The sequence below is a fragment of the Pseudorasbora parva genome, chromosome 2 (assembly GCF_024679245.1).
Source record: "Pseudorasbora parva isolate DD20220531a chromosome 2, ASM2467924v1, whole genome shotgun sequence".
NCBI classification, from domain to species: Eukaryota; Metazoa; Chordata; class Actinopteri; order Cypriniformes; family Gobionidae; genus Pseudorasbora; species Pseudorasbora parva.
This window is the reverse complement of record NC_090173.1, coordinates 2053342-2066153: the sequence shown is the minus strand read 5'-3', so window position 1 is coordinate 2066153 and position 12812 is coordinate 2053342. Positions and strand designations below refer to the sequence as shown.

General features: G+C 40.2%; 1 protein-coding gene across 3 annotated transcripts in view; it reads left to right on the top strand.

Annotated features, from left to right (window-relative positions):
- Nucleotides 1-10750, top strand: part of LOC137090104 (zinc finger protein 429-like) — a 45825-nt gene extending 35075 nt beyond the window's left edge. For 2 of the 3 annotated variants that reach the window (XM_067453859.1, XM_067453850.1), the window contains one exon: nt 8768-10750. In XM_067453859.1, coding sequence (XP_067309960.1) covers nt 8770-9921 — 1152 coding nt within the window. In that variant the 5' untranslated portion in view covers nt 8768-8769 and the 3' untranslated portion in view covers nt 9922-10750. The remainder of the gene's footprint in view (nt 1-8767) is intronic. The other variant, XM_067453840.1, reaches the window with a different exon arrangement.
- Nucleotides 10751-12812: the final 2062 nt, after the last annotated feature.

Sequence of the window (12812 nt, the reverse complement as noted above, 5' to 3'; positions counted from 1 at the left end):
GAAAGCAGGTTATGTGGCATACCCGGGTATGTTTAAAGCCCTATTCAGACGGGATTAGTTTAACATGGGGAGATGGGGTAAAGTAATTATACACCGAGGTTCTCTGTGATTTTAGTCCCGTCCGAAAGTGCCATCTCGTTAATCATTACGGATAATGTCAGTAAAGATTACAGAGACTTTTACCTTCTGTAAAAAGGTCCGGAAAAATGACCTCATGGTCGAATTCCGTCATTTTTCTGTTTAAAAGTTTAACAAAGCGGTTTTGCGAGCATGGAGGCGCTTGAAGCATTTGGTTTGGTTGTAGGTGGTGGGACAACATTGGCAAACCTCCAGTATTTTCTGCAGCACATTTAAAGCAAAAAGAAAATCAAAAGCACTAATTAGAAGCACAACACTTATTTTAGCTCTAGGAAAAGTGTCTTTTACAACACAATCCAATCAGAATCGTTAGACCGAACCTACCTAACTGTTTTATAAAACACACACACACACACACACACACACACACACACACACACACACACACACACACACACACACACACACACACATATATGGTCAGTGTATATTTTGGTCATTTGATCTTCCTTATAGAAACAGATATTCAAAAACAAAAAACTTCTCCTTTTTTTTCATAAAAAAAGAAAAAGAAAAACAAGAATTCAGCTTGATTTTTTTTTTTTTGTTCGGAGGTAGAAAAGGAATAAACGGCTTGAATATTCGATTTCTACACGTGGAGGGAATTATACGCCCCTTTCTGCTGATTGGTCAGCCGAAGATCAAACTGTTCTTCCTCAGTTCCGCACAGCAGAGTAAAAGTCCTCTACTGCTACAGTATAGGCCTACAGCTTCTTAACGAGTGTATTAGAGCTACATCTTATCTTTTATTAATCAATCAGGCTCAACACAACCCCTACCCACGGGGAAAGAGCCTAGACAGGGTTTTCTTCTGTGTATAAATTCACATAGGGCCTACACTTCGTATCAGCTGGGTATGGCAGGATGACAGCTGTCCACCCTGGTTGCCCAGTCTTTAAAATATGTGTTAATTAAGTTACAAATTAATATAATTAGTTCTAAATTAAAATTGTTGTGTCCTCACACTTATCAGACATTTTCTGTTTCTGTCAGTCTCTCTCTTCTTCATATAGTTACAGCTCTTTCTTTAAACATCATCAGCTCCTCCTGTAGTTGTTAACTTCCTCAGATCTGTACGCATTTAAAAAACAATTTAATTTACAAGCCTAAACCCAATAACTGTGCTCTTATAACCCGGCTGTGAGTGAAGGGGAAGTGTCTTATGATCAGGATGAGGCTGATTCAGAAAAACAAACTAGGTGTCTTTAAATGGTTTTATTCTTGTTATAAAGTCCCTCTGACATTCAGACATAATCTGCAGTACAAGATGAGAGAAGAAAGGGAAGTCACAGTTACATATTTATAGGCCACCCAGCGTCCTCAGTGGATGGGTGAGGGCTTCTTGATAATCAGAGAAAACACAACTTACATGGTATTAGTTAAAGCGGCGGTGAAATGCTGTTTCCTGCACACTGAGCTTTTTACACCTTTAAAGACTTGGATTGCCATCCTAAACATAGACAAAGTTTCAAAAACTAATGTTGGACGTTTGATGGAGTATTTCTGTGTCAAAAATACTCCTTCCGGTTTCTCACAAGTTACTGAGAGTTTTTTTCGAGTATGGCTCGGCTTGACGTTAATAGAGCAGAAGGTCCTTGTATGGGCCGTACGGGCTCTTCTCCCGGTAGGGTGCGCGCGCGAGTGACTAGAGCGAGAGAGGAAACGCACGCCCATAAACACTCGCTCAGCTGCAGATCCAGTCGTCCGTGAACACTTCTGTCGTTATAGTCCGCGCCGCGCTCCACTTTATTCCTATGAGTGACGTCGAGCGACTTCAACGCTTCAGCACAGCATTCTGGGAAGGCAGCGCTGCATTTGAACCGATTTGAACGCAGAAATGACGGGAAGCTTCACAACATCGCTTCAGTCGCGTCTCAAAGTGGATCTCCACGGTCACTGCTGTCAGGACTTCACCAAATCATACCAAAGAAGTGTGTTTCTGACGGAGCGGTCCCAGCGATAAAGGTTCGGTCCTGCTTTGGAAGCAGCCGGTGAGTTAAACTGCTTCAGATGTCTGTGCTGTCGGCTATCGTCGCGTGAGGAAACATCAGTAAACGACACGATCGCGTGCTTCGTCATTCAAATGCGCTAACGGACTCCATTGCTGTTCTCTGTATAACGTTACACTAGTCTGACGTGCAAAACCGTTTTGCTTGCTACTGCTAAGGTTTAGTCGCATACAATAGTCCATAAACCGAATCATGTCCTCATAAACTGCGAGTAAACACACACAAATGTTGACAGGCCACTAAATACAGTCCATACCACAGAGACGGACGTCCTGCTGCTGCTGCTTCTCCTGTTCAGTTTATTTCAGCCTCCGGATCTGATTCTGGATCATATCTATTAGCTGAGATCGATAGCGATGGGTTTCTTCATGCTTGAGGACGTCACCGCTTTGCGCATTCGTCATTCTTTAGCTCCGCCCACACGATACGCCTCATCATTCTTTAGCTCCGCCCACACGATACGCCTCCAGGCGCTCGGTTTTTTCCGGAAAGACTCGGTACAGCCCATATTTCTTTTATAAATATGATAAAACTAAAGACGTTTCGGAGATATGAAGGATGCAATACTACTCTATAGGTACTCAAGATTGACATGAGATATTAATTAATAAATTAATGAATATATTATTAGTTATATTATTATTAATATATTATTAGTATAATTATATATTAATAATATATAATTATACTAATAATATTTTAATAATAAATTAAATATTTTAAACACTAATACAAAAAGGAACAATTGCATTGACTTGGGTCTATTATAACGTTCACGCGAGAACTGATAACTGACAACCGGAGAACAACAGAGAGGTTAAAATACATATGGTATGTTGGGCAAGCAGAATGCACATAGCCTACATGTTTGTTGTTGTATATAATTTACCTGTATTTTATACGAATTCGAATGTAGGCTAAATAAAATGCGCTTTTTATTAACAATACGACACGTGCGTCTCAACGTGACCAGGTAGCCTGACATGGAGGAGCGACTTATTTTCTGGCAAATAGCGACGGTCAACAATAAAATTTGCTGTAGGCTAGGGATGTGCGGTATACCGGTACTAGAAAAATACCGCTATATATTTTATTTAAAACGGTAAGAGATCATGATTTTGCACATTTCGGTATATGCTGCTGTTCCGATGTTCACCGCTAGATGGCAGCGCGCTACACAAACTGACCCGAAACAACCTGCAAATGTAACAACAAAATGGATAAAGCAGTTGAATCTCACTCAAGATGCCCAAAACAAATAAATAAAGAGAGGAGTAGAAGTGAGATGTGTAACTACTTTGCTAATAAAACTGATGAAGAACCATCAAACCTAGCCAAGAAGCGTTTTTCACTATCCTGACTTTAAGACTTCCTAAGAGATCGACAGGTCAGTGAATCATTCAAAGTTTCAAACCATCTCATTTAGACATCTATTTTCTTTTAACACTGATCCATGCACACACACAGCCTAACATAAGATCGAATACCACAATCTCCAGTGTTCGTTTCAACCAATGACATTTAGATCTCATAATATTTGCAGGCGTACTATTGCACTATTTACATTCGCGTTAGACACACCCGACTGTGTCATTTTGAGATTTTTGCTGAAATTATTTCTCACAAGAAAGTTTTCTAATGACTGATTTGATGTGATAAGCTTTGCTGATTAATTTACTTATAAACATTTGTGGTAATTTCCCACTTATAAACTCAAGAGGGGGGAATTTATGGTGGGAAAGTGACGTCAATGCATACCCTCTATACTGTAGCAGTGGAGGACTTTTACTCTGCTGTGCGGAACTGAGGAAGAACAGTTTGATCTTCGGGTGACCAGCAGAAAGGGGCGTATAATTTCCTCCACGTGTAGAAATTAGGGGTGTGCATTGGCACTGCCTTCACGATTCGATTCGATTACGATTCACCAGGTAACGATTTGATTCGATTCGATTCTACGATGCATTGGGATGCATCAAAATTCTACTGCACACAAAGCAAATTTTTCATCAGTCATGAGGCAATACAAGCAGATATTAAACAACAGATTGTATTGGCTGCTATGTGTCTCCTGTATCTTTGACATAAAAGTTATTAAATAAAATAAAATGTAATTAAATAAAATTAAATAAAATGCAATTAACCCTTAAATGCATGACTGTTTCACCAAACATTCTTACATATTCGGGTTGTTAGCCACCCAGATCTATATTTAACATGGATAGACCTCTACCTGTCGTGATAATATATAAAACTCCTGATTTTAGAGTAGCAGCTACAGAAGAATAAAATAAAACCTATTTCGTTACCTTTTGGAGCTTGGAAGGATTCAGTTTAAGCAGATGTTTAATACCATCATCATATGACCTCGTCAGAGTTTACCAGTATATTCAGCATCTGCCTCATATTCGCCATCTCCAGCATATTCTCCAAACTCATTTTCAACGTCTTCAAAATCAATATTTTGATCACTGACAGCTTCTTGACCACATCCATCATCAAGAGACAGTGACACTAACATATGATTGTGTTTAGTACTTGCTCTCTGAAGTAAATCACTAACCCATTTCAAGTTTTGCAGATTATAATTATTGTTTCGTTTTCTGTCAGAGGTAACTATGAGTGAAACGTCACTTCATCATTGGGTGTCAGACATTGCCACCTTGTGGAATAAAGGGGAATTGCACATAATCAATTATGGCACTTTGCCGCATCGATGCTGAATCGTTCATGCCCCGCATCGCGGTGCATCGCCGAATCGATTATTGTTGACACCCCTAGTAGAAATCGAATATTCAAGCCGTTTATTCATTTTCTACCTCTGAATGAAAAATAAAATGAAAAAATAATCAAGCTGAATTCTTGTTTTTCGTTTTTGAAAAAAACAAAATCAAAAAACGGCTCCTTTAAAAAAATATCCGTTTCTATAAGGAAAATCAAATGGACAAAATATACACTGACCCATATGGCAGTTGCTTCAATGCATTTAGGGGTGTGGTCCTGGTCAAGACAATCTTTTTCACACACAATCATTTCTAATTGGGCATCGTTTAAATGCCACGGCCTACCTGAGCATTGTTTCTGACCATGTCCATCCCTTTATGACCACCATGTCCCCATCCTCTGATGGCTACTTCCAGCAGGATAATGCACCATGTCACAAAGCTCAAATCATTTCAAATTGGTTTCTTGAACATGCCAATGAGTTGACTGTACTAAAATGGCCGCCACAGTCCCCAGATCTCAACCCAATAGAGCATCTTTGGGATGTGGTGGAACGGGAGCTTCGTGCCCTGGATGTGCATCCCACAAATCTCCATCAACTGCAGGATGCTATCCTATCAATATATTTATTATTTATTTTGTCATCTAACACATGGAACTGCATTAAATTAATTAGTATTAAAGCGTTAAATGCAATGAAAATTAGATGTTTATCTGCTTACCCCTAGTCAATCCAACATGAACACAAATGAAGATTTTTAACTCCAATTGTTGTAGACTTGTTTAAGTGTAATGTAGTCATTTATATTGAATGTGTGTACTGTTCTGTTATTTTTTGTCCTGACCATCGTCTTCCGAGACAATGTGATCATAGCCTCTGATGTGTTGTTTAAAGGGTCAATAAACCCCCCTGTTGCAATGGTGTTTTTTCACACCTTCGATTTGAAAAGGCTTCTTAAAAGGGGAGTGGTCGACTGTGAAAAGGTGGGATGGTATTGTGTGGAAAGAGGGAATTGTTTGCATAAATAGGGGAGTGTCATTATGTGCATTAAGATTAGCGATACCAACAGCAGCAGTTACAGCGGTTCTGAGACATGTTCTTGGTTCCCGTTGGCATTGTTTACCACAGTGAGATTAAATGAGGGATGAGTACAGAGAATGAGAGAGCTCTGAGACATTAAGTGGCGTGCAGCAGAGACCGCAAGTTTTTCAGCTCTTCAAATCAACATTCAGTGAGAAATGAACATAAATGTTATTCTGTATGACAAAATATTTTGCAAACGTGATAATTAAACTATATTTGTCCAAATATGCACGCCGTTTGGCAAGATGAACAACGCGCCGACGTGATAAGACTAAGAGAACATGAACCACTCACGAACGTGCTTTCAATGCGATAGAGGTGTAATGCTGCCTTCAGGTGCTCTCAGAATTATCATAAATACGAGTTTCCTAGATAAAAATTGCACACATTTCGAAACTTGAATGCAAGGATTTCGTAATCACGACTTCAGAAGTCGGAATGATGCAATTTCCGATGGCAGGTGAAGGCAGCATAATGCTAGATCGGTAAAAGCGAAGGGGTTTAGGTTTCATAGTCTTGACCGCATATCTGAAGCACAGAGCGACACGCTCGGTTGCCGTGACGATCCGCACTGTCTATCACTCGGCAGCTAAATCTATATTTGTCCAGATATGCAGCACGCTGTTTCACTAAGAGCCCGAACACATGCGCTATAGTGCATGTCTATGACCACAAATAAAACGAAAAGGTGGCTTTTGATTCTTATTTCATCAAAAATATTGTTCATTAGCCTATAGATCGGTTATTTTGAACACCTGACATAAATAAGATGGTCAACGCTTGCAGGTTCGGCCTGGGATTCCTCAGGTTAATTTTACTTTACCGAGCCTTGGTAACAAAAAGGCTTCGACAGACGGCGACCGGTTACAGCTCGCTCGGCGCCCACGTTACTTCGTATCAGCACAACGCCTCACTTTCCTCCTTGACTTTTCGTACGCTGCTTTCAAAACTTCCCTAACATACAATAATGATGGAAGATGATGAGCCTGACAGAAGTGACTGTCTCATGTATATTAACTAAATTATCTTGTATGCATACTACAGCGCAGGGATTGGATTGAATGAGCTTTATGTCATGAATATATATCGAGAATCGCTCGGAGCGGTCGACGTCAGCATGTCCCCACCAGCCCATACATGGACGAAAAGCCCGCGCTGACGTCCGATTCCGTGACGTCGCTCCGACTAAACTTTTCAAACCGGAAGACAGAAATCGCTCTAAAAAATGCAAAAATAAATATGTTTCACTTATGAATTAGAATAATGAGTACCTTCAGTTTTTTCAATAATGTGCAACCTACACATATCTGTTTATATCTCAAAAAAAGTGTTTTGGGGTTTCATGACCCTTTAAGTCTAATGTTGTAATTTATATTGACTGCTTGTATTGTGTTATGTTATTTCTTGTCCTGATCTGCCAGGGACTACAGATGGAAAGTAGCCAGTGGGCTAAATCTGGCGTATTTACATATATGTTCATCAATATGCACTCACCCATTTTAAATAAATAATTTGAATAATAATAATTAAAAAAAACATATTCTGAGTTGGCTGAACTTACTCTTGGACGCATTTTTGGAACCAGCATACCTCGAGTAAGCAAGGTTTGGGTTAATCAATCGAGAGTTCAAGGTATATATTGCAATATGTTAACAATGCTTTCTGAAATACCCCCCTGGTGAAGAACTGCCTCCAAACTAGCAAAGTGAGTCCTTGACTGGCTTCCATAAAACCCAGACTTGAATCCAATATAAAATCTGGGGGGCACACTGAAGACCAGAGTCTATGCCAGGAAACCAACAAATCTGGAGGAGCTTGAGAGAATTGCTAAGGAGGAATGTTTGGGTCAATGTTTTGACTTCCACCATGATAACCTCACTTCTGGTAAAGAACTTCCTCCAAACAAGCAAAATGAGTCTTTCACTGAAGACCAGAGTCCATGCCGGGAGACCAACAAATCTGGAGGAGCTTGAGAGAATTGCTAAGGAGGAATGTTTGGGTCAATGTTTTGACTTCCACCATGATAACCTCACTTCTGGTAAAGAACTTCCTCCAAACAAGCAAAGTGAGTCTTTCACTGAAGACCAGAGTCCATGCCGGGAGACCAACAAATCTGGAGGAGCTTGAGAGAATTGCTAAGGAGGAATGTTTGGGTCAATGTTTTGACTTCCACCATGATAACCTCACTTCTGGTAAAGAACTTCCTCCAAACAAGCAAAGTGAGTCTTTCACTGAAGACCAGAGTCCATGCCGGGAGACCAACAAATCTGGAGGAGCTTGAGAGAATTGCTAAGGAGGAATGTTTGGGTCAATGTTTTGACTTCCACCATGATAACCTCACTTCTGGTAAAGAACTTCCTCCAAACAAGCAAAGTGAGTCTTTCACTGAAGACCAGAGTCCATGCCAAGAGACCAACAAATCTGGAGGAGCTTGAGAGAATTACTAAAGATGAATGGGCTGCGACTCAGGAGACATGCCTGAAACTTGTTGAGATCTACAACAAATGACTAAAGGCTGTCATCAAGCAAAAGGGAAACACTGTTGACTATTAGCATCAGAGGGCTAATAATTATACCCTGTAGACTACTTATAATATGGTTTCTATTTGTATTTTTAAAAAAAAACTCCAACTATTATGTTTAGAAATGCTGTGTTGAAAGAAATTATTGCTCCTTAAAACGGCACTTGGGAATGATTTAATAAATAATGAAACATTTCATAGGGGGCTAATAGTTTTGTCTTTCACTGTATGTCCTTTCACAAAAATTTGAATTTTGATAGTAAAAGTTAAATTAATTTTTTCTCTCATTTCAGGCATGATGGAAGAGAGCGAGGAGCGTGAAGAACTGAGTGAATTGGAGGAGGAAGATCATGTCAAACCTGAAGAAAAAACGTTGAGTCGCTTAAAGACTAAAAAGACATTTATGAAGAAAACAAGAGCCGAGAAATCTACAACCTGCACTCAGTGTGGAAAGAGTTTCACAAGGAAACATAGTCTTGAGCGGCACATGAGAATCCACACTGGAGAGAAACCGTACTCATGTGATCAGTGTGGAAAGAGTTTCACACAATCATCAAACCTTAAGAAACACATGAGAATCCACACCGGAGAGACACCGTACTCATGTGATCAGTGTGGGAAGAGTTTCCCTGCTTCATCAAGCCTTAACGCACACATGAGGATCCACACTGGAGAGAAGCCATTCAAGTGTGATCAGTGTGGGAAGAGTTTTACTGCTTCATCAAACCTTAAAGAACACATGAGGATCCACACTGGAGAAAAGCCGTTCTCATGTGATCAGTGTGGGGAGAGTTTTACTGCTTCATCAACCCTTAAAAAACACATGATGATCCACACCGGAGAAAAGCCGTTCTCATGTGATCAGTGTGGGAAGAGTTTTACTGCTTCATCAACCCTTAAAAAACACATGATGATCCACACCGGAGAGAAGCCGTTCTCATGTGATCAGTGTGGGAAGAGTTTCACACGATCAGCACACCTTAAAGAACACATGATGATCCACACCGGAGAGAAGCCGTTCTCATGTGATCACTGTGGGAAAACATTTATTTTGTCATCAAACATGAAGACACACCTGAGAGTTCATATGAAGGAGAAGCCACATCCATGCTCTGTGTGTGGAAAGAGTTTCTCACTGCTGCAATATTTACACACACATCAGAAAATACACACTGGTGTGAGAGAGTACATGTGCTTTGAGTGTGAGAAGACTTTTACTACAGCAACACATTTAAAACAGCATCAGAGAATCCACACTGGAGAGAAACCTTACAAGTGTTCACACTGTGACAAGAGATTCAGAGTGTCAGGACATCTGAAAACACACGAGAGGATCCACAGCAGAGAGAAACCTTACAAGTGTTCACACTGTGACAAGAAATTCAGTCGGTCAGATAACCTAAAAACACACGAGATGATCCACAGCAGAGAGAAGCCACATGTGTGATCCAGCGTTTCCTCCAAAGGAAGCAAGGGTGCCTCCTCAAAGCAAAAAAACAAAACAAAAACTAGATTACATGAAAGAATCCAAAATAATCAACGATATTTGATATTTGACTTTGAACAAAGACATTTGTTTTACTTTGTTACCCCCCCCCCCCTTTTATCAGTGGGGCTGTTTGGGATTCCTAAAGACAGAGAGATGTTGAGGGCCTGTAGGCCAAATGTGTGCCACACCTGTAGTCCAGTGGGGGAAGATTGGTCTGATTGGTCAGTTTGAATGTCTCAGGGTTTCAGTCACATGGTCACGGGATGGATAAAAGAAGATTGCAACTGTTGCTCGGGGCTCTTTTCCTCTGACGCTGTCTTTTGCTCTGGCTGTCGCTTCTAGGGGCCTTCTTTGGCTCTTCACTTTGCTCTCTCTTTCTATCTTTCTATCTCTCTTTATCTCTCTCTATCTCTCAGGTAACATTCTACACATGCTGGGTACGATTAATGGTATAAGTTTTATCATCTTATTCATCTATTTTGTAACTATTTTAAGTGTAACCATAACTGGATTTTGTCATTAAATTCTTTCAGTTATAAATGATTTGCTAACTAGTTTTGGTTTGGTATTGACTTTGAAGTGCTCCCTATTGCAATACAATATAGTCACATTAAAGCAACGCTCTCCCACATATTTTGCTATTGTAACTGCGCTTATTTCCGTCGTTGGTATAAGTTGCAGTGGGTGGTTATAGACAAGAAATGTACAGTTTTCTACCATCACGCTGATAACGTTTCTTTAGTCGTTCGGCAACCCTGCAGTCAGAACCACTGTAGGCCATCCACCCTTACATACAAAATAATCAATATTACAGTAATAAAACAAAGCAAATATTAACAAAATCTATGATTAAAAGAGTACAAGTACCTGTTTTTTATGAAGTAATACTGTCCAACAGCAACACCCGCTGTTGAAGTTACAGAAGGAGGTGCGCCTCCTCTCTCGCCATTGACTTAAAGCAGATTCCCTAATGCGTGACTTCATGTGATATATTGATATGATTGGATATGATGGGATATGATTGAATATGATGTTTCGTGCAGTTAATCTTGCCTCTTGTTTTCGTGCGGATTCACAGACCGGCCTGAAGAAAATGATGGCGATAATGGGAAGACTAATTAAAGTATACAACTCTGCAACTTCTAGACCGCTTTGTCACATCAAAATCAAACTTTAAATGACCTGAAAGCCACTTGTGCGGTTTTTAGTGAGCACAGCTTGGGGAAATTAAAGGTACATCATCGTATCTGTGTACAGTGTTGCCTACATGTACAAGCTTGACGATGATTGCTGAAAATAGATTAGTTCACAAATAATATACTGAAGGGTTGGGTCAGAAACCCTTGTCTCTTCAACATTTTAATATAATAATTTCTATTTTCAATAAGTGATTCAAGTATACTTTGTCATATGTTTGCTGTGAAGTGTTTAATCACTTCGAACGATTCGATCAAAGCAATTCGAGATTTTACTTTCTCGAATCGCAAGTAAGTCTATCCGAAATACTCTGTATTTGCTGTATTGCTTGGTGTATTAATTACTTGAAGGAAGATACATTTCGTTTCTGCACTTATTCTTTTCATTCATAACTTTGTTCCGGGAGCTACTCACAAATTGCACTTTAACCAGGGCAGTTTGAAGCGCGCTGTACGCAATCGCCAGCCGTTATTAAATAATAATTGTTGGCTTTACTCTGTCATTTTTATATATGAAGCTGCATCGCTGCGGCAAATAAAAAAGAAAAGAAAACGCAATGGCCCTCATTTATCAAAAGTGCGTACACCAAATTTTCAGCGTACACCCAAACCCACGGTGACTGAGATTTATCAATATTGATGTTGGCGTACGGCACGCTCAAATCCTACGTCAGGAGGTGGTGTATGCACACACACATACACATACACACACACGCGCGCTTATCCTACACCAGCTCAGGAGGCAGTGTACGCTTGCTTTGAGTTAGTGTGAAAATGCACAGAAAAACAATTCCTAACACCACAAACCACACTGACAAAGATATGCTATATTATGACCCACTGTATAAAAAACAACAACAACAACAACATAGTTATTGCGGCGTATATACTCCAAAATTAATCCAAACGCCGCGGCAGGCTAAGACATGTGGGTTAACACTGAAGACGCGTCACGCTGACCCATTGCACAAAATGTTAAGTCTTTATTGCACAAGGAACAAACACTTACTTGATAGATGTTCTTCATGTATCACACAAGTATACCTGAGACAGTGCATTCACAAGATGTTGATGAGTACGGTGACGTTCAACAGAAAGTTTCTCCCTATACTCACCCTGCCGCCATGATCCAAACCCATTCCCCCGCACAGGTGAGCACACACACTAATAAAGACACCACGCCCCCAGTGCCACCCACAGTAACCGATGACGTCAATTAGCGCATGCACACACAACAGCATAGAAAAAGAGGAAATATTATAAAAAAAATCAGACCCAATGTATGGCTTCTACATTCCGGCCCCAAATTATTCATGGTAATAATTAACCACCATCATCCCGTGGGAGACAGACACCAGTCAACATACAAAGTGAACTAGGTGAACTACTAGTCTTTTAAAAGACATTCAATGTCCAACAATGTCAATAATGTAATGACCACCATATCCAAAGATCTTCACTGCCCCTCTGCTTCCTGCAGAAGGCAGACTTTTGTTATCGGCCTGTCCAGATAGCTGGTTCTATTTTTAATCCGTACACGTCGCACCAACCCATTCTTGTCTGGAACAGTATCCACAATTCTTCCTGTAATCCAAGCATTTCGAGGTGCCATATCATCCACTAACACCACAAGATCTCCTGGAACAAAGTTTC